Source organism: Curcuma longa, chromosome 14 (assembly GCF_044706935.1).
Source record: "Curcuma longa cultivar G26 ecotype Majalengka, Jawa Barat chromosome 14, ITB_CL_G26_1.1, whole genome shotgun sequence".
Taxonomy (NCBI): domain Eukaryota; kingdom Viridiplantae; phylum Streptophyta; class Magnoliopsida; order Zingiberales; family Zingiberaceae; genus Curcuma; species Curcuma longa.
The window spans coordinates 6,103,469-6,127,504 of NC_133874.1; the positions used below are offsets into that span (position 1 = coordinate 6,103,469).

Below are 24,036 nucleotides of genomic sequence, written 5' to 3' on the forward strand. Positions count from 1 at the left end.
TAGCATTTTTCTTCTTTGCAACAAATTGAGTTAAAACTCTTGTACAAATTTGTCACTCCCTTCCTATATATGATTATAGAACTATATATTAATTAAACAATCTTCCACTTTATATTATCAATTACGCTGGTAATTGAGAATTCTTATGTATATATCCTTGAATAAGACATTCATACTACCACAGTGATAGTCATCGAACTTTTGGGAGTTTGCACGCCTGAAAGGAATCACTCCGACACATAAGCTCGTACACAACTTTAGCAATTGTAAAATATTTTCCTTCCCATCCACTACAATGACCATGTGTTTCTGTTTGAGATCGTCTCCGGATGAATCATCGAACACCTGGCGGGTATGTTGACTCATCAAAACGGTACCCACGACTAGCTGAGGATGAAGGACGCCTGACGTACCACTGAGCGCTAAGCTACAAGGAGAGAGATGAGGGTGAGAACGGAGGCCAGAGGTATCTTGGCTCAGTCGTTTCAACATTCAAGTCAAATCACAGTAGAAGAGGGAAGCACGAAAATGAAGAAGTAAGAATGTTTTTGGCCGTGTGTGCGTATCTGCACCCGCGATAGGTGGGGTCGTTATATAGAATTATGAGAGAGAAAGATGTCATATTTTAATTAAAAAGAATATTCTATTAGTGAAGATTTTGTCAGAGGAGATATGTTCCATCGATGATAAGAATAATATCCCATCACCACTGCCTGTAGCAAAGGATCCTATCACCCACGCCTGATACGGTATCAGCCTATGCCATCATAAATCATGATGCATTAATAGGGCAGTGAGCTACCCCAAATATTATATCATATAACACATGTCCTTCTGCGCGACAGTCTGACAAGTTAAATGACGGAGTATCAAGAGTCAGATTCGGAGGGACTGAACTGATTGAACATTGAGTAGGACAATGAATAGAGCACAAAGTAAGGTATTGAGCAAGGAGTTGAGTTGTAGCTCAAAGTCGGATATAGAGCGAGAGTTGTGTTCGAAGAAGGGTCGGGTGTTGAGTCCCGAGCTGAAGATAGTGTTCTGTTCTGAGGCGGGTTGGTTACCAAGTCGGGCAAGGAGCTGTCGGGTGTTGAGTCCCGAGCTGAAGATAGTGTTTTGTTCTAAGGCGGGTTGGTTACCAAGTCGGGCAAGGAGCTGTCAGGTGTTGAGTAGTCCCGAGCTGAGCTAAGAGAGCGTTTTGTTCTGAGCCGAGCTGGTTGCCGAATCGGGTAAGGAGCTGAATCAGGGCTCGACCTCTTTGCTTGGGTAAGGAGCTCGAGTGCGAATTTCAAGCACAAAGTTTAAGATGTGAGACCTAACTAATCAATCCTAGAGTTAAGTCTTATGTCCAACGTGTCATTTCTCTCTCAGATCAAGTCTTGACTTGATATACCAATCACCATGCATCAATGCCAATAAATGTGAGTGATCCTTGCAGCTTGAATTTGTTTCTAGATATGTGCATTAATTATTTTTTGTTTTTTTGCTGATCGATGATCACTTCGCGAGCCTTTTCAGTCTGACTTTGTACCCGCTTAGAACGGGGATGCCACTTTTGTCATGCAGTCTGACTTCTGAGTTCTGAGTAGTTCTCCTTTACGACGACTGTGCTAGCTTCCTATCTCTGACACCTCAAACTGTTATCGTCGTCCCTAGCTAGCAAGTCTTTCTTTAATTTCCATGTGTATTTGACTGTCCTGTTCATCTACTTCGTTCCTGGTTCCAGAATCCTGCATGCTCAGATAATTCACATAATTGACAACCATTGGTCACTTAATTAGCTAGCCAGACTGTTCTTTCATGGTGGATCAAATTGTACGTACGTACCTTGAGGTTTTTTATTGCTTGCATGCTAATCGAAGACTATAATCAATTGGTGTGGCTTTGTTCAAGGAGTCCACTGTACAGTCACAATCGATGTATTAGGGTTGTCGTACATAAGTGGCATTATAATATCAATGGTAGCAGTTAGCTTAATATTATTATAATAATGTACTAATAGTCGTCGTACAATAATATAATTAACAATCACTTCATAATTGAATTAATTTTAAAGAAATTTTTATCAGCATTAATTTTTTAATATATAATAACATTAAAATATTATTTTAATATAGAACGAACGCCTTTTTAATTTTTGCCGATAAAACTATAATAATTGATTTAAGTATTATGAAATTTTACATATGTAATTGAGTAAATTGTCTTAAAAATATCATTGAGTACTTAGAATTCATTTCCTTCCCTAAGTAAAATAAACAATTCGCATATAAAAATATTTAGGAGAATAAATAAAATAATTATAAAAAATAATTTAAAAAAAAACCTAGTTTAAGTTTTCTCGGTGATTCGGAGAGAGATTTAAATCAGGGATCGTGGCCGGAGCAGTCGCTGTCTCACTCATCTTATCGTCTCTAGGTTAGAGCTTTTCGACTTTCGACGACCATGGCGTCTTCTCTTCTCGCCGCCGCCAAGCCTTTCCTCCACCCCCCTTACTCTCGCACTTCTCCTCCATCTCTTCGCGTAGGTGGCTCCTCCCTCCACTGGAGCCTTCCTTCCTCACGGAGGAGCGGTGCCGCGCTTGGTATCCGCGCCGTTAAATGGGAACCCTCGAAGGTCTGTTTCTGCCCCTCTCCCTCTTTAATCGATTTTCCGCGTCGGAAACTCACTTCCTTTATGATTTTCCCTCGATTTCAGGTGGCCCCGCAAGCGGATCGGGTCCTCATTCGTCTCGAGGAGCTTCCTGAGGTTTTCCTCTTTCTTCGTTTCTGTGGTTTATATTTATGTACCCGTTGTTTAAGCTACTACAAGCTCTGGCTTCATCGTTTTCTATGGTGATAATTTGTGTTCTTAATTTTGCCCTGTATCGAAGATGAAGATTGAACTTTAGATAGGGATGTGGAAGGTAGTTTTAACAAGAACTGCAATTTAATCTGAAACCCTTGGTATGAACTCGAAAGTTGTGTCTTCTTTCAGAATATTTCTACCAACATCCCGATTTGATTATGTTGACGGACGCATAATTGTCAGAATTGCCTCTTTTTAATGTCTAGTTTTGAATAAGTATATACAAAATTACGTTGTTCTAGGGTATAGTTGTTAGCTCGTGCCATAGGAATGGGAAATTTAGGAGGAAGAGAAAGCACCTGTCAAATTTCTTCTGTATATTCAACAAGATGCTAAGTTTGTTACTCGGTGCAATTATTTTTTCTTCATGCTAATTGGTAAAGTTCTTGATCAGAAATCTTCTGGAGGCGTATTACTTCCAAAGTCAGCTGTTAAATTTGAACGTTATTTAATGGGCGAGGTAAGAAACAGTAAATTCATCTACTTATGTTACTTATCTTAGCCAACAAGTGACTATCCTCTAAGATGCAATGCTCTTAACAGATACTGTCGGTTGGTTCTGATGTCACTGAGGTCGAAGCTGGGAAGAAGGTACTTTTTAGTACATTTATTATGCTTATTCAAATCCAATATTTGTGATGCTCAAATTCATAAGAGCACGAAGTAACTGTTGATGAAGATAAATGTCGTATTTTCTATCACTGAGTTTAATTTATATTGTTGTAGGCAAGTTCCTTAGATATAATATTGTGGATAAGCTTGGCTATAAAAAAAAAATTCTCCTTTCTTGCCAACTTAGTATTAGTTTTCCAACTTGAGCATGTTTTCTCTAGATCATTATTATTTTTACTTAGCTAGCATTGTGTTTGACTTTGCCCTTTGCATTTATATGACCTGAAAGAAAAGAAGTTGCAAATCATATGATTATTGCTTATACAATATCATTCGTTTGAATAAAGTGACATATCATGCTCAAAGTCTTATAGTGGTTGTATACAAAAACAGTGAGTTTCTGCCTTTAATTCTCTACCAATCTCCTTAAGCATCAAATCAATAGTGTGGGCTGCACATGACACCAAAATAAAAATATGTGTGGGCGCTCCTCTTTCATTAATCTCTTAGCTGCTGAATTTACTGCAACATTATTTGTCATGATCTACACCTTCCCTAATCTTCTTTATGTAATTGACCATGCGGGAGTTCAAATATGCATCAATGGACTTTAAAAAACTTTTACCTAATTCACAATTTACACTCAAATTCATAATGCTTCCATTCTTCTTATCTGTCAACAAATTGGTTATAAAAGTATAATCAGGTCTCTTCCAAGCATTCATAAGAGCTTGCAAATCTTTTTTAATCTGTCACTTCTTCTTTTTTACATAAAGGTTTACCTAGTTTATAAGGAGTTGGATCTTTGCAACCCAGAGTATATTCTTGCCTCTCATATTGTGGAGAGGCTATATGAAATGGAATGTCTGCCTCATAGAACCACTTAGTAAGATAGTGGTTAACTTTCTGCCTTGGCAAATTTATATTTGATGCTTTTTTGCCTGAATGAGCAATTGTGATGCCATGGCTATTCTAAATTGCTACTGTTGAATAGATTGATTGATCACTTACTTTGCTTTTTATTGCTCACTTCTTGGATTTGTTCATCTCTTTGCACAGAAATATTAGCATTTGCTCTTTCTTCTTTAAGCAACTTTGCCTTGTTATTCATCTTTTTCTTTTTTCTCTTCCTGCTGACTCCATGCATTTAAGGATCACTTTTTTAGCTGCAGATGCTATCTTTTGGCACCCCAAACATTACCTTGAATATGAACCACTGTTGCTTAAATTTGTAGAATCCTTGGCTCTTCTTCACTGTTGGAAATTCTCTCTCCTTATTCTTCTTTCCTGCTTGTCTGACAGCGCCTCTTTCATTTGCAGGTTCTTTTTTCGGATATTAATGCATATGAGGTATGTGGTATCATCACACACTGTAACTTTTTGTTGTATGATTTGAGATCTTCTTGATGCCATATAGACTTACTGTTACCGGAAATGCTATTAGTATGAATGAAGCTATCATAACTTCTACTTAGAGGGTTAAATTTTTTTTTTACATTTCACGTTACCTCACTTTTTTAATTATAATTAATTCAACTTATTTGCTTACAGATTGTCAGTCATCTTTAAATATATATATTCTCTTATTTCATTATTTCACTCATTGAAATCATTTTCTGAAATGAAAAGTAGACTTTGACTAGAGAAACATTATATTAAGTGTGCTTTCCTTGGTCGTGTATCCCTCTAATTTAGTTATTAAGAAGGTAAGAAATCAAATTGTGTGGGGAGAGTTCTTGATCTGAACTGAGCTAATATAAATGTAATGTAGCACTTTGGTGCAAATCATTTGAATTAGTTTGGCAAGTCAAGAATCTTGAGCCACATCTAGTGCTTTATCTGACATTCTTAACCATAAGAGGAACTTAGTCCTGTTATAATTCTCTATACAGGTGGACTTGGGAACGGAGGCCAAACACTGTTTTTGTAAATCTGGTGATCTGCTAGCTGTTGTCGAATAGATTGATTTCTACTTTTTTTTTTTTTTGCATGTTTATGATATCATTCAGCGAGTCCATTAGCAGCTTACACTGTTTAAAACCAATTATTTTGGATACTCATCTACTTAGACATCAATGCTAATATGCTGGATGATGAGTTCATTTCTTTTTGTATCGTGTTTTATGGATTGTTTTTTTTTATGATTATTGGAAGGAGTCGTGTGACTTCAGAAAATTAACAAAAATATATTAAAACATAAAATTTACTTTTTCGATGGATAATGAGGCGATTAAAATTTTAGCATGTTTTGAATGCGAAAATTATTCTTATTATCCGGTCATGCGGTGGAAAATTGGAATCTGCATTATGAACAAATGGAAGTCGTCCTGGATGTCGATATTATTGTTATTGATAAGGATAATGAGGGTAATTATATTCTTACTTCTGTTGTGTTAAGTTCACTTAATGGACTTGGAAATTGGTAAACATTTGTTTAAAATAATAATTTTATTTATTTACTAAAAATAAAGGTTAAAAAGGGGCAATAAATATTTATGATTCTATAACATGGTTAAATTTATTAAAGATGATAATTTTTAACAATTTGGTATAATTAATAAAATATTAAAAATAAAAAAGATGGATTTGGGACACATTTGGCTACAAAACTTGTCTTTGGGGTTGATACCGGTTGAAATGGATATCTTCTGATTCGAATGTTAGTTATACGATGTTGAGGCTTGAATCAACTTGTTTTTGTACCACGGGCTTGCTCACATGGTTAGCGCAGGGCAGTTGCTTACAATGAGGCGATGGGTTCGATCCCTCCCCTGCGCTAGCCATGATGAGAAAGAGCATCGCTTGAACGATAGCTACTTCGTCGTCTTTTAACCTATCATGCGAAATCATTTGGGGCCAAAACTTGTCTTTGGGGTTGATACCGGTTGAAATGGATATCTTCTGATTCGAATGTTGGTTATACAATTGAATCAACTTGTTTTGGCTGATTGAATAATTGTTGGTTTAAAGATTTGAACCTATGGAATAGTCACTTTAATGGTGCTAGCTCCATGTTCATTCTGATAAAAACACTAGCCTTGGGCTCCCCCTAGATATATATCATGCACCAAGGAAAAGTTCTTTTCATAAATTACGGAGAAAGTTAGAGAAAAGCGTATCAGCTAGATATAATCAAATCCAATCAATAATTTTATATATCCTAGCTAGATTTCATCAGGATATATGGTCTACCTTAAATCAAAAGATGGTTGGACTAGGCACATGGTAATTGGCTAGCCATGTGTAGCCTAAACTTCGAACCTAGCGAGAACTCGGGCCTGGAGGAATCGATCCGACCAATAGGCAGTCAACATTCCTACTAGCTCGATCGAGATGCCAGCTAGAAAATTAACAGAAGGTACACACTTGGGAGATGTGCCTTCCCTCCTGTCCTCAGGACGTTTGTGCTGGCCACATTCACCTCACCAGCTAGCTAGCTAGCTCATGGGAACCAGTGAATTAAAGGGCAGGCATGCAATGTATATTTTAAGCCCAACCCCGTCCTTTGTAGGAGGGATATCCAACAGCAGCCAAGGGGACGATGCATGCATGAACTTGCATGTGACCTATCGAGGGATCGACCAAAAGCCACGCTCGATTCCTTTTTTTTTCCTTCTTCCCTTTATCCTTCCATGTGCGAGAGCCATGCCGCACAACGAAGGCGACATGACAGGTAGCTAGCGAGAATGGGGAAGAGGAAGAGGAAGAGATCGAGCTTGCTGTGGATAACACATGAACGTGGAAAAGCAGGGGACACAGGGGTGGTCTCTGTTGCTTTGTCCATATGCGTGCGTGTTAATTGCGACGTACGTGAAAATTGGAAAGCCACGAGACAAGCGAAGGTGCGTGTGTCTGCCACCTGCAAAGGAGGGAGTGGAGTCTTCATCCTTCTCCGCACAGATAAAAAAAAAAAGAAGAAGGGATTTCAGCTAGGTCAAGTATTACTGAAGGATATTGTAGTAGATTAGTAAGCAAGTGTGATGGATGGATCGCCCAATAAATGTGGCACCAATTTTACGGCGTCTTTAAGGACATTGATGTTGCAACAGCTGTGTTCGATCTGATGCTAGAAATGCAGGATGGGTAACCAGGAATGAAGTGAGCGTGCTGCATGCATGTTAGTTGTGGTCCCTGATTAACACAATGATATTTTAGTTGTGTTTTTTTTTCTTTTTGTGTGTGCTTTCCAGATTTAAGGTGAGTAAGATGAGGATTAATGGTGTTTGTTGAGCCATTTTAAGTTGTCTTTAGATAGGACGGTCCCCTCTGTGAAACTGTTGAGTTCAATGTTCCAACTTGCAATGGTACGTACGTCGTCGTTCTATAATTAGTTTCCTTAACTGCTTCCTTTGGACTGTGGTTAGAAATCATGCATGTGCCAGCTTGGAGTTCATTTCGGCTCCAGTTAGCTGGCTGGCTGCATGGTGCTAATTGCTGTAGGAAATTTCCTCAATCTAATTGATTTTTTTTTTTTTTTTTGATAATTTAGATATCCATGCTTCGAACTTCAAGGAATTCTGTGTTAATACGGATGGAATCAAAATATCTTCACAATGATATGATATTGAAACCTCGTACCAGTAGTGATAATTGGGCCCGAACTCTCCCTACTAAGAGCCTCCCTATCATTATCACCATTGTTCGGGTCCGAACTCTTCCTACTGAGAGCCTCCCTACCATTATCTCCATTGTTCTCCATTGTCCGGGTTTGAATTCCTCCTACTGAGAGTCTCTCTACCATTATCCTCATTGTTCGAGTCCGAGTCCGAACTCCCCCTACTGAGAGTCTCTCTACCATTTTCTCCATTGTTCTCCATTGTCCGGGTTCGAATTCCTCCTACTGAGAGTCTCTCTACCATTATCCTCATTGTTCGAGTCCGAGTCCGAACTCCCCTACTGAGAGTCTCTCTACCATTATCCTCATTGTCCGAGTCCGAACTCCCCCTACTGAAAGTCCCTTACCATTATCTCCATTGTTCGGGTCCGAACTCCCCTTACTGAGAGCCTCTCTACCATTATCCTCATTGTCCGTGTCCGAACTCCCCCTACTGAGAGCCCCCTACTCTACTGAGAGCCTCTCTACCATTATCCTTATTGTCCGAGTCTGAACTCCCCCTATTGAGAGCCCCCCTATCATTATCCCCATGTCCAGGTCTGAACTCCCCCTATTGAGAGCCCCCCTATCATTATCTCCATTGTCCGAGTCTGAACTCCCCCTACTGAGAGCCCCCTATCATTATCCCCATTGTCTGGGCCTGAACTCTCCCTACTGAGAGCCCCCTATCATTATCCCCATTGTCCGGGTCTAAACTCTCCCTACTAAGAGCCCCCCTATCATTATCCCCATTGTCCGGGTCTGAACTCCCCTAACTGAGAGTTTTATCATTATCCCCAAAAAGGTCTCATATCAATATAGAAATATTTTCCATCTTATAAATTCATAATTTTTTAAATATATTTTAATGTAAGACTTTGATTGTATTCCAATATTCTGAAAGTGAACGATCTTCTCTCGGTCTACCGGATAAATCTGAAAGTACAAGCAATTCTTTGATCAATGGTCAACGTCACAGATTTTTTTGTTCCATCAAAATTGATTCACCTACATCATCATCCGTCTTCAGCCATGCCAACCATCGTATTGTTGATTGACAATGATTGATCAATTTGTTAGGCATCGTTCATTCATCAACTCTCATCATTTACAAGCCCTCAATCATTGCTTCCCCTTGTCATCTTAGCCAAGGGAGATAATATTTTATTCCTTCTTCCTCTCTTCTTGTCAAAGATCATAATTGCATTTGCATCAATGTCTCCCTCCACCTTTCTCCTCTCCCTCACCTTTCTCCTCATTTCTTCCAAATAAACATATATAGCTTTTGAAGGATTGGTGGAATGAGATGAAATGAGAGTTGGAAGTGTGATCCAATCAAGTTAGTTGAATTGATCATGATAGGCGGATAAGCCGAGCTCATCAAGTTGGCCAAATCAACAAGATTAGCTAGAATGAATAAATTGGATAATCAAGAACTTTGACTAAGAACACAACCCCCAAGTTTGTTCACTTAAAAATTGAATGCACAAAGTATGGTACCACACAACAGAGTGTAAATTTCGTAGATATCCCTCTCCTAATCTTCCTTGTCTTTGTCTCTCGGGAAGCTTGAGAGCGATCGAACAAAGGTAGTCGAGTGTATCGGGTAGTCATGGTAGTGGTAAGCGAGTGTAGTCTAGCCTTGTGCCCCTGTTTACTTCGGAGCATGGATGATACAAAGGATGGTTTACACATGAATCAATATATTTTCCTTTGTTTATTTACAAAAATATAGACATAAGGATTTTAAATTCATTCAAAGATCAAATTTAGAGTGTTTTCTCATCCATCCATCCAAAAATGGACGGAACTAACTTTCCATCTATTCTTCTTGCTTCTAGCTTACTCAACAACTAGCAACACATTTTGCATCTTGATGATGGCGGGCCGCAAATCAACCGTGGCCTTGTCCATCGCACCATGAGGTCTCGGGGGAGGAGTGAGGTCATAGTCATGGCACTCGCGACCTTGCCTTGCGACCTCATTGTTGGCGCAATCAATCTATAGGGTTTTGATATTTATTTGATAATATATTTAATGTAGTCTGGTCACTTTTGGTGCAAGTGAGAAGTCTAGTCAAGTTAAGATTGAACGGATGGTAACAAGGGCAAAAGTTCAGTGATGTCAAGGTTGATCAGATGTTGATAAGGGAAAAGTCCAAGTAGATTAACGGTGATCGAATGCTTGACGAGGAAAAACTCTAAGGTAATAAACCTTGGTAGTAAGAAGTCTTGGAAGAGTAAACTTCAAGTAAGAAAAAAATCGTAAAGGAGTAAACCTTAAGTAGTAAAAAATCTTGGAGTAGTGAACTTCAAACAAGAGGAAAATTCTAAGGGACTGAATCTTAAGTAGTGGAAAGTCTTAAAGGAGTGAACTCATGAAAATCCTAAGAAAGTGAACCTTAGGTAATGAGAAGTGTTGGAAAAGTGAACTATAGTAAGTGTGACTAGTAGGTTTGGACGACTAAAATATCGACCAGACGAATAAATTTTGGTCAACTAAAGTACAATGTTGCTAACATTGTTTTACATTATTATTATTGTTATTGTACTAATTTGGTATTGTAGAAAAGTCTTAGTAGATTGGGTCAATCAGACACTAAGTAGAAGAAGTCCAAACATATCAATTAGACTAGATATTTGGCAAATAAGCTATAAAGTGGAGCGAAAAGGATGAGTACTCTTTACGAGGATAAACTTAAGTGATGATTCGACTAAGAGTCAAACTTAAATTTCGAGATCGAGATCGAATAGTTGGATGACTAGCTAGGATATATAATACATGCTTTTGAAATTTCGAGGTCCCTACCATCTCGATCGTATCAAGTAGAGTAAAAATTTGAACATGAAAATGAGAGATATAATAGGAATATAATACATGTTTTTGAAATTATAAAAATTATGTATGTGAAATAATGAATAATACTGAAACTTTTTCGTACAATTCAATAAAATACCATATAGATATTTTTATTCTCCTAGGATAGATTTTCATGATAAATGCTTGTCTCTCGTTCGTCGATCCGCGCCTCCAAGTAAATAAGGCGTTAAGTAAGGGTAGTTGATGGTTGAGAGCGAGGAAGGGCCTCAAGCAGACGAACGTCAACAGTGGTTGGTTTATAGGTACAATCAATCGGCAATCAAAGCTCACTTACCCGTAAACAAAGCTCAAAAGGCCGAAGATAAAGGCAGCGAACAAAAGACACCCACAGGAGGTGCCCCCACTTCAGGTCCTCGGACGCGGTGCGACAGCGACGCCTACCGAGATAATACCTCTTCACCCGTCCCTTTCCGCGGTCACGTGCTGCGGTGACGCGCGACGCCCATTTCTCGTGCTACCCGTTAATGCCATTCCCTAATCGCGCGATTATCTCACCCTTAATCCAGCGGCGCAACCGCCCCCATTCAAAAGCTTCTTTCTTTGGCTTCATTTATTAATCGATAATCTTTATGCTTAGTGCTAAGCCCGTTTAAGGAAGCTGGTCTTCGCCCGCACGAGAACCTGCGCCACAACGGAAACGACGTCAGTGCATGCGGACGCTGTTACGCTTCTTTTTTTTTTTAATTTATTTTTTATTTTTTATGAGAGGGGTATTTTCGTCATTGACTCGCCCAACGCCACTTTTAAAGGCCTTTAGCGGGAGTCGCGATGAATGAATGCGAGCCGACGCACAGGGCTCCCATGTGTGTGGGTGAGCGGAGTGAGTTGGCGTCGAGGAGCAGAGGAAGCGGTTGAGATCTGACCTGAAAGGGAAGATGACGCCCGGCGCCGTCGGCAACGGAGGAGGAGTGGAGGACCAGCGCCTTCAGCGGCAGATGGGGTGCATGGCGGGGCTCCTCCATCTCTTTGACCGCGGCCTCATTGGCGGGAGGCGCAGCAGCTTCTCCGTCCGCAGCCTTCCCGTAGCCTCGGTGAGATTGTCGCCGGAAAGTGTTTTCGGTGGTGTTTTTTTTTTTGGTTTTCTGATCGTTGAATGAGCGATTGCAGACGGCTGGGTCGGCTTCGCCGTCGGGTAAGTCGGAGGCTTCGTCGGCATTGTCGGTCTTCAAGGAGAGCCATCTTCCACCGCCTTCGCCGTCGATTCCTTGCCCTTCCTCCCAGGAGGGCGGCGTCTCGGGGGAGACTCCCGCGCGGCGGTCTCTTCCCCTGCCGCTCCAGGTCTTCGAGAGCGCTGACGAAGGGAAGACCTCATGGAGGACGATCCGCGACTCTCCGAGGCTCTCTCTCGATAGCCGCGCGGTGGTTGATTCCAAGGGCGAGATCCGTCCGCGAGAGATCCGTACGGCTGTGCCAGTCAGCACCGGGAGCCAATCGGGCGCCTCCGAAGCGGGAGAGGAACAGAGGTGGTCCCCAAGCGTCGTCGCGAGGCTAATGGGGCTCGACGGCCTTTCGAGCGATGGCCGGGAAGGTGGATCTGCTCCTGATCGGGTCGAGCTCCGGCGATCCGCTTCTGAGGCACGCGCTCGGAAAGACCCGTCGTGCCACGGCGTCGACCACGCCTCTCCGGCGCCAGTGGAATCTGAGCCAATAACTGCGGAGGAATTCTTTAAGTCGATCAGCGTTGCTAAATTCAAGCTAAGTAACTTGACGATGGCGAAGCGAGCAACTAAGACCATACCGCTCCCGCAACTCCAGAGGAAGATCTTCGACGTCCAGGACTTCTTCCCCGAGCCGAAACAGTCTTGGGCACTTCACGGCGAGATCGAGAAGTGGCTCCAGATGCGAGGACTCGACGATTCCACGAAGGGCACGGAAACCGTAAAGCAGATTTTGGAGGCGCTTCAGCTCAAGGGGCTCCTCCACCGCAATCCTTCTTGCCTGGTCAATGGCCGCCGCAATCCTTTTGCCTACCAACGCAGTGGCGATGTCGTTCAAACTCCAATCGTGATCATGAATCCAGCAAGAAAACCGCCTCGGCTTCCTCCCAGAAGTGGCGCCAGTCGCCAGAGCCCTCCTCCTACCCGCCGCCAGCCCCCGCCGGTCGATCGCCCGATCAAGGGAAGGAATGAGCAAAGGTATCGAGGGCTGAGATCGCCTGAGAGCCCAAGCTCGCCGGTGAAGCGGCGTCCGGAAAATGCACCAGTTCACAAGAGCTCGCCGGTGTCTTCCCCCAAACGCAGCCCAAAGCGATCGGGGTCCGATCCGCTTCGATCGCCGAGGACCCAGCGACCAACGGCTGATCCTTCCCCCGTAGGGAAGAACTATTCACTCGCGGAAGACGATACCTTCACCACATTTTCCGAGAGCAGTGGCAGTGCGTCCTCCCAGTTAGAATTCGAGGTACAACTACTGTTCTTTTTCCCCTCGTTGGACGCGAATCAACTCGAGATTGTAAATCAATTACGTGGCTTGGACGATGCAGAGATCGCTGGCAGTGGAGTACAGATCGGGGCGTACTGTTTTGGAGCGATGCAACAAGCTAGTCGACAGCATTGCGGAGTTCACCGGGGCGGACAAGGTTACTGTGGTGGACCGGCAGCCGAGCCCCGTCTCCGTTCTTGACTCCCTCTCATTCCTTGGCTCGCCTTCTCCCTCGCCCCTCAGCAAGCGCTGCATCGATTTCAAAGGTATTACGCACAATCTCTTCCCCCGATCAACTACTCGTCCTCCCCTCTTCGGAGTCGCAGGCTTACTCTGCTAGCTGTCGCCCGACTGCACCATTTTTCTTCCACCATGAATGCTGATGCGCTCCTACCTGCAGATCGGCAAACGGACGAGTGGGAGGACTCGCAATGGTCCTCAACGGAGTCGACCAACGACGGAGACGTGGACATCTGGCCGGAAGATGTGGACCACGACTACGCCTACATGTGCGAGGTCGTCCGCGCCTGCGACCGCTACAAGGAGTCGTGCGGCGCCGTGTACGCGATGCTGGAGAAGCGCCACGCCGGCGACTGGAGCAAGGCGGGCCGCCTCCACCGCCGCCTCGTCTTCGATACCGTCGCCGAGATCCTCGACAGAAAGCGCCGGGTCTCCTGTTGGGAAGCCTTATCGCGCACTGCTCATCTCGCCGGGCGCGACGAGCTGCTTCTTCGGCAGGTCTGGACCGAGTTGCAGCGCATACGCGAACATCTGGCAGCTGAGGAGGAGGAGAGCAACGAGGAGGACACCGCCGTGGTCGGCGCGGTCCGGAAGGACATCAACGCAGGGCTGACCGACTGTTGGACCAGTCCGGGCGCCCAATTGTCCGACGCCATCCTCCACATCGAGCGCCTCATCTTCAAGGAACTCGTCTCGGAGACAATCGACGATCTCGCCGCCGCCACCTCCCGCCGCCGCCTCCCCCGCCGCAAGCTCGACTTGTAAATCCCAACCAGCCTTTGTTCACCTCCGAAACACAGCGCTTGGATCCAGTTTGAACGGACGCGATGTAACAAGGTTGTAACAAGCACATAAGTAAATGGACTGGGCCTGGCGTCAAATTGCGTGACAAAGGCAAGTGGCCTTGTCTCGGCCTGGACCAGCCAAAGCCCACACAACACAATGCGGTGGGTCTTTGACGTCTGTCGATGTCTCCATTTCGACCCACGTTATCTCGTTCATCGGTTTCTAGTATCATCAAACTAACTGCGACGTAGACAATTTCATGGGCAACGCATCAGTTTGTCACGGAAGCCACCGGGAAGCTTCGTGCTTAGCTTGAGAAATTAAACACTCTTTCGGACCTGAAATACTCTACCAGTGTTCGTCTCTGAAGGCCGCGTTTGCCTTCCTAGAAATTCGAGAGAAATTATGGAGATACAGAAATTTCTTCCCCATGCAGGATCCTATTTCATGGAAACTTCAGTCAATGGACTATATATTCTTATTCACTTGCTTCTTCATTACTCAAGACCGTCATGGATCCTCTTCAAGAAAAGAATCTCCTGGCTTACCTAACTGATCACCAGGAGGCTTTCGCCCTCTTCGACAGGAATGGAGATGGTTCTCCCATTTTATCTTTAATTTGCTTTAATTCTTTCCATCATTCTCAACAAATTAGTTTATCGAATTAGGTTGTTTAGTCTTTATTTCCTCTTTTGATGTGAGAATGCGATAGGCCACATCACGGCTCAAGAACTGGAGTATGTCCTTCAATCCATGGGTTACCATCCGACCAGCAAAGACCTGCTGGATATGATCAAGGAGGTGGACACAGATGGGAATGGAACCATCGAGTTAAATGAGTTTCAGGACATAATTTTTAACGCAAATATGGTAATTTAGCTGTGCTTAACATCGTTGGGATCATCGATATGTTCGTCGTAAAATCTTAAATTTGCCTCTTCCTTGCCTTCGTAGGAGGCTAATGCTGAGGAGGCACTGAAAGAAGCCTTTAAACTTTTCGATAAAGATGACAACGGACTGATCTCTCCCGATGAGGTAACTGATCATAAAATGCAAGAATTTAACTGTTTGCCAATTACAACTTCTGCTTGCAGCTCAAGAGTGTCATGGGCAAGCTTGGTAAAGAAGTACAGTATGAAGAAGTTGAGGCAATGATAAAGGAAGTCGATCTCGATGGCGATGTGCACATGAACTTTGGTGAATTCATACGCGTAATGGGAGACTGGCAACTGAATCTCCCCTGTGCAAATCAGGCATCGACCTCTTCTGATTGAACTGAAACAGTCTGATATCAAATTATGTTTGTTGTTTGTTTCGATATAAGTGGTTCACATGTTGTTTGATGGTGTGGATTTCTTTGTGTGAAACTTGCCTTGCATTTTATTTATGAATTATGATCTGTTTTTCTTTTCGAAGGGGACGAAAGAAACTCAAGTTTAACTTTCTTATTAGTTTTCCATCGTCCACGTGTCTTGCTTGTGTGTTATATATTGAATACAATATTCAAATTGCTCGTTTTGGCGGGAAATAACGGACGGGAGCGCTGCAGTCCAGCTCTATAAATAGCTGAAGAGTTGGAAGTCGCTCACAATTCTTGAATCGGAGTCAGATTCGAAACCTCTCCTTCGTCTCTCATCTCTCGCGTTGGGTTTCCGATCTGGGATCTGGGAAAGAGAAGATGATCGAGGAGCACGGCCAACTGCAGCTGCTGGACCGGGAAGATGAAGAAGAAGAAGAGCTCTTCGAATCGATCGACAAATGTAAGTTCGGAACTAGCAAGTCTCGCTTGTTTTATCGCCGTTGTTTCAGGAAATCTTACTCGTTTTGCTGGTTTGGGTTTTTATCGATCGTTGTTTAGATCGTCGCGTTGTTGGAACAGTTAGGGTTCTGATTTTGATTATCCCATTCCTTAGCTAGTTTGGAGCTGATGGGTTGGTCTAGGAGTGTTTGTTCGATCATATTCTGGTCTCGCTGGGAGATTTGTTTTGTCTTGGCTTTGTCGAATCGCTTGCTAGTTCTCAGTAATTTGCTCATTTGATCGATTGAGTGGGACTTGCAGTGATTTCGCAAGGGATTAACGCGGGCGACATTAAGAAGCTCCAGGATTCAGGGATCTACACTTGCAATGGTCTAATGATGCACACGAAAAAGGTTCGATCTATGGTTGTGCTTCAGATCTCGTTAGAAACATTGAGCAACCAATCACCACTTTCTCATCTTTACTAGAACTTAACGGGGATCAAGGGACTATCCGAAGCCAAGGTGGATAAGATCTGCGAGGCTGCTGAGAAGCTCGTGGTTAGGCACCTTTCCTTCATCTCCATTTTTTTTCCTGAATCGCCCTAACTTGCGTCGTTATTTTGATCTATTCAATCCATTTCCCTGGTTCACGAATCGCAGAACATGGGGTACGTAACCGGAAGCGATCTGCTTCTCAGAGTAAGATCACATCCGATCTGTTGGATGACATTTCAACGGCCGATCGTTCCAGCTAACCTTAACTCTATTCCACAGAGAAAGGCGGTGATTCGAATTACCACGGGGAGCCAAGCTTTGGATGAACTCCTTGGCGGTAAAATTAAAAATATTCCCTCTTCTAAACAGAAATACCACAACACTGATCAAACTATCCAATCGGTTGAAATTAAACAGGCGGAATTGAGACGCTCTCAATCACTGAGGCATTTGGAGAATTCCGGTTCGAAACTTTTATGCAACTGATCTTATATTCCCTTTCGCTCCTCCTGTTTTCTAGTATAACGTAACTTTAACTGAGTCGTGATTGTTGACCAAAAATCGAGCAGATCAGGGAAGACGCAATTGGCGCACACGCTCTGCGTATCAACACAGGTGCATTTCAGTGATCAATTCAACACACTGGAGATTTCCTCTTCTTATGGCTTACTCAGCATTTTTGCTCTCGACAGCTACCGATCCACATGCACGGAGGCAACGGGAAGGTCGCGTATATCGACACCGAGGGAACTTTGTATCCTTCTGATTCCCAATTAAGTTATTATCTTCTGTGATTGATTGGTTTGGAGGTAAACAACACTTGAAATGCCCACGTCTTCCCTTGATTGGATCTCCAGCCGTCCAGATCGGATCGTGCCGATTGCAGAGAGGTTTGGGATGGACGCCGGGGCCGTTCTCGATAATGCAAGGCCCAGAATTCTTCTTCACCTCCTTAAATTCTTTTTTATACTTTGATAAAAATGGCTAATCCCGATTCATTTGTGCACGGTGGAAGAACAGATCATATACGCGCGTGCCTATACTTACGAGCACCAGTACAATTTACTCCTCGGCCTCGCCGCCAAAATGTCCGAAGAGCCTTTCAGGCTTCTGGTCCAAAACTATGCCTTCATTTTGTTTTTCAATCACCTGCCGCTGCTAACTTTGAATTAGCCTGTGTGGGATTGCAGATTGTGGATTCCGTGATCGCATTGTTCCGAGTGGACTTCTCTGGACGCGGCGAGCTTGCCGAGCGCCAGGTTTGCTCAATGCTCATCCCTCACAGTCACACAGCACAAGCTCATATTGTATTTTGTCTTCTTCTTCGAAAAAAACGTGAATTGCATCCCCTCTTTTGCAGCAAAAATTGGCGCAAATGCTCTCCCGCCTGATTAAGATTGCCGAGGAGTTCAATGTGGCCGTCTTCATAACTAACCAAGGTTAGATTTCGGATCTCGACATGTGATTTCCGTTTAATGCGCAATTAGTTTTAATTCCCTGCTCCATATAAATGCCAAAATAGATGTGTAATATAATTTGCAACTTGTGTTCATCGACGCTGATTTTTTATAATCATCAGAATTCGAATATTCATTTTAACGATGTAATAGTGGAGCTTTGTTGTTAATTGTTAGTGATTGCGGATCCTGGAGGAGGTATGTTCATATCGGATCCTAAGAAGCCAGCGGGAGGCCACGTGCTCGCCCACGCTGTCACCATCCGACTCATGCTGAGGAAAGGCAAAGGCGAGCAGCGCGTGTGCAAGATCTTTGACGCTCCCAATCTTCCAGAGGCCGAAGCCATATCCTTCAAATTTATACAACTTTTATTTTTCTGAAAGTAAATGGTGAAAATGAAGAATGATCTGTTGATAGTATCTTTGACCCAGAGATTACGTTTTCCAGATAACTCCAGGAGGCATCGCGGACGCGAAGGATTGAAAACGTTCAAGGCATGTATCCTCTCTCTCGTGGACACACAGCGTAAAGAAATACTAGTTTAATTTCTATTGATGCTTTTGCTTATACTCTTTAAAAATTTTGGATAGAACATAAACAGTGTGTCCTCCTTTTTGTTGCTTATATCTGTCCAGGATAATAGTAAATATTTGTTATTTTTCTTTTAAAGAACCATCATCAATGGGTGGAAAATTACACCCTCTGGAATAATAAACAACAAAAACAATGTCATTAATTAACGTATATCAAGCCCCTTCCTTCCTCACACTTACAAACTCCACCAAAAGCTATTACACCCCCACTCCCCCCTCCAAAAACATTCTATGCATATTGCATGTCCTCCTATACAACATAATGTCGAATGATCGGAGATGACCTATTTACACCACAACAGGTATAAAAAACAGCAGCATACAGTGCATGGGATCAGAATGCAGAATCCCTGCTTGCAATGCCTTCGCCAAAATAAAAAATGTTGGTTAAGCCACTGCTATTTGTAAGCCCGGTTACCTTATTGCCGGTTATCGTCGTAGCCCAGAAACTTTGTTAAAATATCGGCATGCTCTTTCAGAATCAGTGTCGGCAAACCGACAGTTGCCCTACCCAAACAGTGGTCAGCTAGTGATCAAAATTAGGTCACATATTCATGGACCCGAGCTTTCTTAAAGCCTTAGTAGATTGACTAAACTATCATCATCCTAGGCCTCCGGAAGCTTTCAAGCTATCGTCCGGAATGGTCCACGATAGCAAGTGTCCACTCGAATCCCCGCTCAGCATTTGTTTTAGATCACTTGTAACATGAAGTGCAGTCACTGGATGCTTATGGGACTTGAGCACTTTGTGCAAGATCAAATTGTATTCAGGTGGCTTCCCACTTAAAGCCAATCCTCCTGCGGCAGTGGCGGTTTTTGGTGACCTGCTCCCAGTGTTAGCTTCGTCTGTCGAATAATGCACCATGTTCCAAACCTTCACTGCTCCGCTCTGGTGGCCAGTCGCAAACCAATTTGTATCATGCCAATCAGAATGTGTAACGCTTGTAACTGACAAAATGAGATCCGAAGGGAGCTGTGAGGTGTTGACGAATGCAAGGCAATCTCCATTCACACTCCAAACTGCAAGTAGAATGCCAGCAGCAGTCAGCACGACTCCAGTGAGCTCATTTACATGGACAGCTGATATCGGTGCAGGGAACAGCGGAAGCTGCTTCACAAAAGCTAGATTAGTTAGATCCCACAAAATTACACTACAATCGTCAGAACCAGTCACAATAAGAGAGTAGGACTGGCTGACATGGATGCATGTTATCTGTCCAGTATGAGCGCAAAGGACCCTCCCATTACCCAATCGGTTATCCTTGTCAAATCTCCAAACTGCAACAACACCATCATCCGCTCCAGTAACTAGAAACTGACCGTCATGACTGACTCCAGCACATTGAATCTGGCTTCCGCAATGAAGATTTTCATGAGTGGAGAGAAGTTTATCCTGATCGTAGCTAAGTATCCTCAAGCTTCTATCGGGAAAGCCCCACGATATATATTTGTTATAAGTTACTGGTCTAATAATTACGCTATTTGCCTTAGCAACAAGAACCTTTTCGTTGAATGTCACAATCTGAGATATAAAAGAAGAAGATCGTCGAATTTTCTGGGGAACGAGATTGGAACTGTACCGAAGAGGATGAGGGGGAATTTTCCTGTCAGTTCGCCTCTTAGGATGAGGCTTCTGGAATAACTGTTTAGGTGTCTGACCAAAATGATTTATCTGGGCTAAGATTGAGGCCTTCATAGTAGGATCTGTAACTGAATCTATATCCACATTTCCTTCGTACGTGTAGTGATAGAAAACATTAGTAGCTTCTTCGGCAGCCTGTAAGAGTTTGACATCATTAAACACCAAAAGAACTCGTCAAACAAGAAAGTTTAGACAAATTAAATAGGACATTTCCATATTGTAAATAAAAAGAAACACCTATCACAAATTTATCCATATTCTTTCAGGGAGACAAGAAATATCTCTGATAATTATCCATCTATAGATTCTGAGGTCCATGATGTTAATGAAAGAAAAGTCAGTTGTTTTGACTAAAGTCTAATGAATAAGACCTCGCAACACATGGTAATCTAAAGCCTAGTTAATAAGAACTAGCAAATTCTGAAGAAATTGAAATGACCATGATTTATACATGACAGCAATATCAATGAGAATTGGTCTTTATCCAAAGTTATTATAGTTTCTCAAAGTTAAATCATATCAAATTGGCAAAAAGGATCGGCATCTGGAACTTGAGAGATGGGGTGTAAAGGTCAAGTGTATAAATCACAGACTCCCTGCAATATGTATGACAAATAAAAAAGGTCCAACAATCCTATAACATGTATCTTTTGTCTTCAAAGTAAATTCAGGTTATAAGTGCTTTTGTCAACACAATACTTGTGGATCAAAGAATCTAAAATGGGATGAATCTCATTAGAGATGCAATTAAAAAGTTCAGTGAATATCAAATCAATGAAAAACAATCCTAGAAAATAGAGCATTAGATGACTAAGAATAGGTGGGAATGAGACAACAGTTGTTAAACTCAGCTCTAAAGCCTATTTTGGATTGAGTAAAAAAATTTCTTTATAGTCAGAATGACTAGGAGGGCAAAGCGAGTTCTTCCAGATGATGTTATTGTATGTCCTAACCAGTTGCGCTGAGCAGATGGATCTTGTTCGCATCATGCTATATTAACATGTTAGCATCAAGGGTTAGAACAGAAGATGGTGACGGCATTGACAATAATACAGGTCCTATAATTTCAGAACAGATACCTACCTTCCCTCTCTGCTTATATCCAAATATAAGGTCTATCCAGTGGTGCAGATTTTCAGAAACATAATCTGATTCCAAAGCTTCTCGGTGCTTCCTTACGAATTCTCTAGTACTACCTTTGGCCCAAGGGGGTAGAACAACATTGCCAACCTAAAAAGGGCCTCATGTCAGCTTCACAAAGCGCGGGTGCGAGAAAGAAAATTATCTCCAAAAAATAATGAAAGTATGTGCAGATAGATGCACTGCTATGGAAAAGAAAACTGGATGGTACTTAACCGATCATAATACCTTTTCGCCTGACTGTTTTTCTCCTAAGTCGAGGTTAAAACGGTTCTCAAGAAACTCAGGCATATAAAAGAATTCTGGGATTAGTTCCTTCACATCTGATGTGTTGCTTTTTCCAGCTGCACTGGACCATGTATCCCTCACACTATTGAACAAACGGTCTGCATGATCAAACTGTCCTCCTTGTAGCTTCTGATTTTCTGTGCTGAATGGTGGCAGCCTAACAAGATAGAAAAGTACAATTCCGGCACTGGAATAATGGGAACCATAGTGAAACTTGGGAACATCAGGATCATCCCAGGTTTCATAACTGAAACATACAGAAGAAAAATAAGACAGAAAAGGAGAATATTTAGATATTGATAGAGAGGGAAACCAAATTTATGAAAGGAAAGCAGGCTAACCGTTTCTTGAACTCTTCCTCTCCTTCTGCTGTTTGGCATCCCATTGGTTTATCAAGTTTTCGGAATGTCTGAGAATTCTTCAAATCCAGAGTTTCACTTTCATAATCTGCAAGAATCCATGGAAATACTGGATATTGAGTAAGGTCACTGTACCCACGTCCTGCAAGAGTGTTAAGGTGCATGAGGTACTGAAAATTGCTGATTTCTCCAGTTTGCCATCTTTTTGAGAAGGACTTTGCCATGATCTTAAACAGGCGACTTCCCTCATTGCCTTCTTTTTTTGATGACCCAGATATTGTTGAGTCCAACCTGTTAGCATTATAATGTATGAGCATTTTACTCCTTTCAACGCCGAGGAACTATAAATTGAGATACAGAAGACAACCTTATGACACATTGAAGAGAAAAATCCACCACTATTTTCAACTCCATTTGTACTATACTCAAATGGAAGAACGAGAAAAATGGCACAACCACGTAAGGAAGAAAAGAACAACAGCAATTAATGAAAATTTAGACCACTAGAAAAGCCTTTAGGTGTTGAAGTAATGACAGATAAGAACAGAGAAATAAAACATAGTATCTTCACAACCACAAAAGAAATTAACAAGTTGAATATCCATTTATAATGCACAAAATTGCAGGAAATATTTCCACAACCACCTTGCTGCCCAGAAAAAGGAAAGAGAAAATCTCTTGTTTTTCATACATCAAGAATTGTGTTGTGACTTGTAAAAACATCTATGTCAATTCCTAGAAGAACCAACCTTAATGTTCTGCTCAAACAATCAAAAGTTCATTCTAACATGAAATCCATGAATTACCTCTTCCAAAAAGTTCTAGATCTGATGTTAACAATGTGAAAGAAAAGAACAGAGATTCACAAGGACATCAAAAGCACCTATAAGAATAAAGAAGAAAGATATTATAGCATAACTCAGAAAATTACAAAAAATGGAAAAGCCTATAATTTTTTTTTAACCAAAAATGTTAACCTGTCCGAAACAAAAGATGCAGATAACCCTTTTTTTCCTATAATTTTGAAACCAATTCTGGAAAAAAGATGGAAGCTACTATCTTGCAACATGAGCTAACATTTTTCCACCATAACATAGAATGCTACTCTTAGTCAATGATTACAGTCTAAAGTAAGATCTGTAGTAACAAGAATGCCAGTAAAAAGGATATAGCAAAATTTTAATAAATGATGCATATGCTACCAAACACTTGTAAAAATGTAAGCCAAATGGAAAGAAACATACATGCTATTCCGTGGAAGGTTCATTGCGACCAAGTTTTTGAAGACTTCCTCTCTCTCCTTCTTATGGAAAACCAGAAGATCGTTACAGCCATCCATGCTAAATACCTCAATAGCAACAGGACGAAGCTGGTAATCTCGTTTCAGAAGTTCATAAATGCTATCAAGCTTCCACATGTGCCAAGGGTGCGACAAGTTTCTAGTACTACAAGCCTTTTCCTTTCCCCAAGCACCTCCATTGTATGCCCACGCTCTTCCACCAGCCATTGTCTTTGCTGGCATGTCCCATGTTGAAGGAGATTTTTCCTGGAACTCACTGCTAACATTAATCACCACTCAATTTTAATCCAATAACGAGTAGTGACTCCCAACTATTTGAGGTTGTTTTCACTAAAATGCAAACACCCCTAAATTGAGGGTTCCTAATTTCACTCTCATCCACTTATTTCTTGAAACTAAACAATGTATTCCAACCATCCAAAGATTAATGAGCTAGTAGTTCATTACAACCTTTTGTGTTAAATGAAGCCACAATTAGCTATCATTCAACATTTCCAAAAGTCCCCTCGTTTATAATTGCTATTCGAATTTGTACAATACGAAGCGAGTCTGATGTAAAGGAATCACACCTATTCAATTTGATTCAATATGATTTGGTTTGAACATAATTTATATGATTCTAGAAAAAGAAAGAAAGTGCTC

General features: G+C 42.0%; 4 protein-coding genes and 1 pseudogene across 4 annotated transcripts; 4 read left to right on the top strand and 1 right to left on the bottom strand.

The window, feature by feature from the left end:
- The first annotated feature begins 2,383 nt into the window (after positions 1-2,383).
- On the top strand, positions 2,384-5,571 carry LOC141845272 (10 kDa chaperonin 1, chloroplastic-like). Its single transcript, XM_074733336.1, has 6 exons — positions 2,384-2,616; positions 2,698-2,748; positions 3,242-3,307; positions 3,391-3,438; positions 4,780-4,809; positions 5,352-5,571. Exons 1-6 carry the CDS (start codon positions 2,446-2,448, stop codon positions 5,418-5,420), a joined length of 435 nt encoding a protein of 144 aa, XP_074589437.1. The 5' UTR covers positions 2,384-2,445; the 3' UTR covers positions 5,421-5,571.
- A 6,134-nt stretch (positions 5,572-11,705) lies between these two features.
- Positions 11,706-14,616, top strand: LOC141845495 (uncharacterized; annotated as a pseudogene).
- Positions 14,617-14,892: 276 nt separating this feature from the next.
- Positions 14,893-15,837, top strand: LOC141844713 (uncharacterized). The gene is made up of 4 exons (XM_074732710.1): positions 14,893-14,977; positions 15,093-15,250; positions 15,335-15,415; positions 15,475-15,837. The coding sequence occupies exons 1-4, from the start codon at positions 14,893-14,895 to the stop codon at positions 15,652-15,654; spliced, it is 504 nt and encodes a 167-aa protein (XP_074588811.1). The 3' UTR covers positions 15,655-15,837.
- Positions 15,838-16,058: 221 nt separating this feature from the next.
- On the top strand, positions 16,059-18,555 carry LOC141845311 (meiotic recombination protein DMC1 homolog). The gene is made up of 14 exons (XM_074733380.1): positions 16,059-16,140; positions 16,440-16,531; positions 16,607-16,678; positions 16,781-16,819; positions 16,895-16,952; positions 17,033-17,078; positions 17,185-17,230; positions 17,308-17,369; positions 17,473-17,539; positions 17,636-17,728; positions 17,806-17,874; positions 17,976-18,054; positions 18,250-18,416; positions 18,511-18,555. The coding sequence occupies exons 1-14, from the start codon at positions 16,059-16,061 to the stop codon at positions 18,553-18,555; spliced, it is 1,017 nt and encodes a 338-aa protein (XP_074589481.1).
- A 225-nt stretch (positions 18,556-18,780) lies between these two features.
- LOC141845537 (protein SPIRRIG-like) lies at positions 18,781-23,651 on the bottom strand. The gene is made up of 5 exons (XM_074733595.1): positions 23,339-23,651; positions 22,077-22,385; positions 21,676-21,982; positions 21,391-21,537; positions 18,781-20,442 (listed from the first exon to the last, which is right to left on the bottom strand). The coding sequence occupies exons 1-5, from the start codon at positions 23,614-23,616 to the stop codon at positions 19,267-19,269; spliced, it is 2,217 nt and encodes a 738-aa protein (XP_074589696.1). The 5' UTR covers positions 23,617-23,651; the 3' UTR covers positions 18,781-19,266.
- Between the last annotated feature and the right edge of the window lie 385 nt (positions 23,652-24,036).

Excerpts from the sequence above, each read along its gene's own strand:
- LOC141845272 (XM_074733336.1), top strand. The coding sequence starts at position 2,446 with ATGGCGTCTTCTCTTCTCGCCGCCGCCAAGCCTTTCCTCCACCCCCCT. Across the intron at positions 2,617-2,697 it reads TTAAATGGGAACCCTCGAAG|GTGGCCCCGCAAGCGGATCG; the intron begins GTCTGTTTCTGC and ends CCTCGATTTCAG. Across the intron at positions 3,439-4,779 it reads AGGTCGAAGCTGGGAAGAAG|GTTCTTTTTTCGGATATTAA; the intron begins GTACTTTTTAGT and ends TTTCATTTGCAG.
- LOC141845311 (XM_074733380.1), top strand. The coding sequence starts at position 16,059 with ATGATCGAGGAGCACGGCCAACTGCAGCTGCTGGACCGGGAAGATGAA. Across the intron at positions 16,141-16,439 it reads CTTCGAATCGATCGACAAAT|TGATTTCGCAAGGGATTAAC; the intron begins GTAAGTTCGGAA and ends TGGGACTTGCAG. Across the intron at positions 17,875-17,975 it reads GCGAGCTTGCCGAGCGCCAG|CAAAAATTGGCGCAAATGCT; the intron begins GTTTGCTCAATG and ends CCTCTTTTGCAG.
- LOC141845537 (XM_074733595.1), bottom strand. The coding sequence starts at position 23,616 with ATGCCAGCAAAGACAATGGCTGGTGGAAGAGCGTGGGCATACAATGGA. Across the intron at positions 21,983-22,076 it reads GAGGAAGAGTTCAAGAAACG|TTATGAAACCTGGGATGATC; the intron begins GTTAGCCTGCTT and ends TGTATGTTTCAG. Across the intron at positions 21,538-21,675 it reads AAAAACAGTCAGGCGAAAAG|GTTGGCAATGTTGTTCTACC; the intron begins GTATTATGATCG and ends GGCCCTTTTTAG.
- LOC141844713 (XM_074732710.1), top strand. The coding sequence starts at position 14,893 with ATGGATCCTCTTCAAGAAAAGAATCTCCTGGCTTACCTAACTGATCAC. Across the intron at positions 14,978-15,092 it reads CTTCGACAGGAATGGAGATG|GCCACATCACGGCTCAAGAA; the intron begins GTTCTCCCATTT and ends AGAATGCGATAG. Across the intron at positions 15,251-15,334 it reads TAATTTTTAACGCAAATATG|GAGGCTAATGCTGAGGAGGC; the intron begins GTAATTTAGCTG and ends TTGCCTTCGTAG.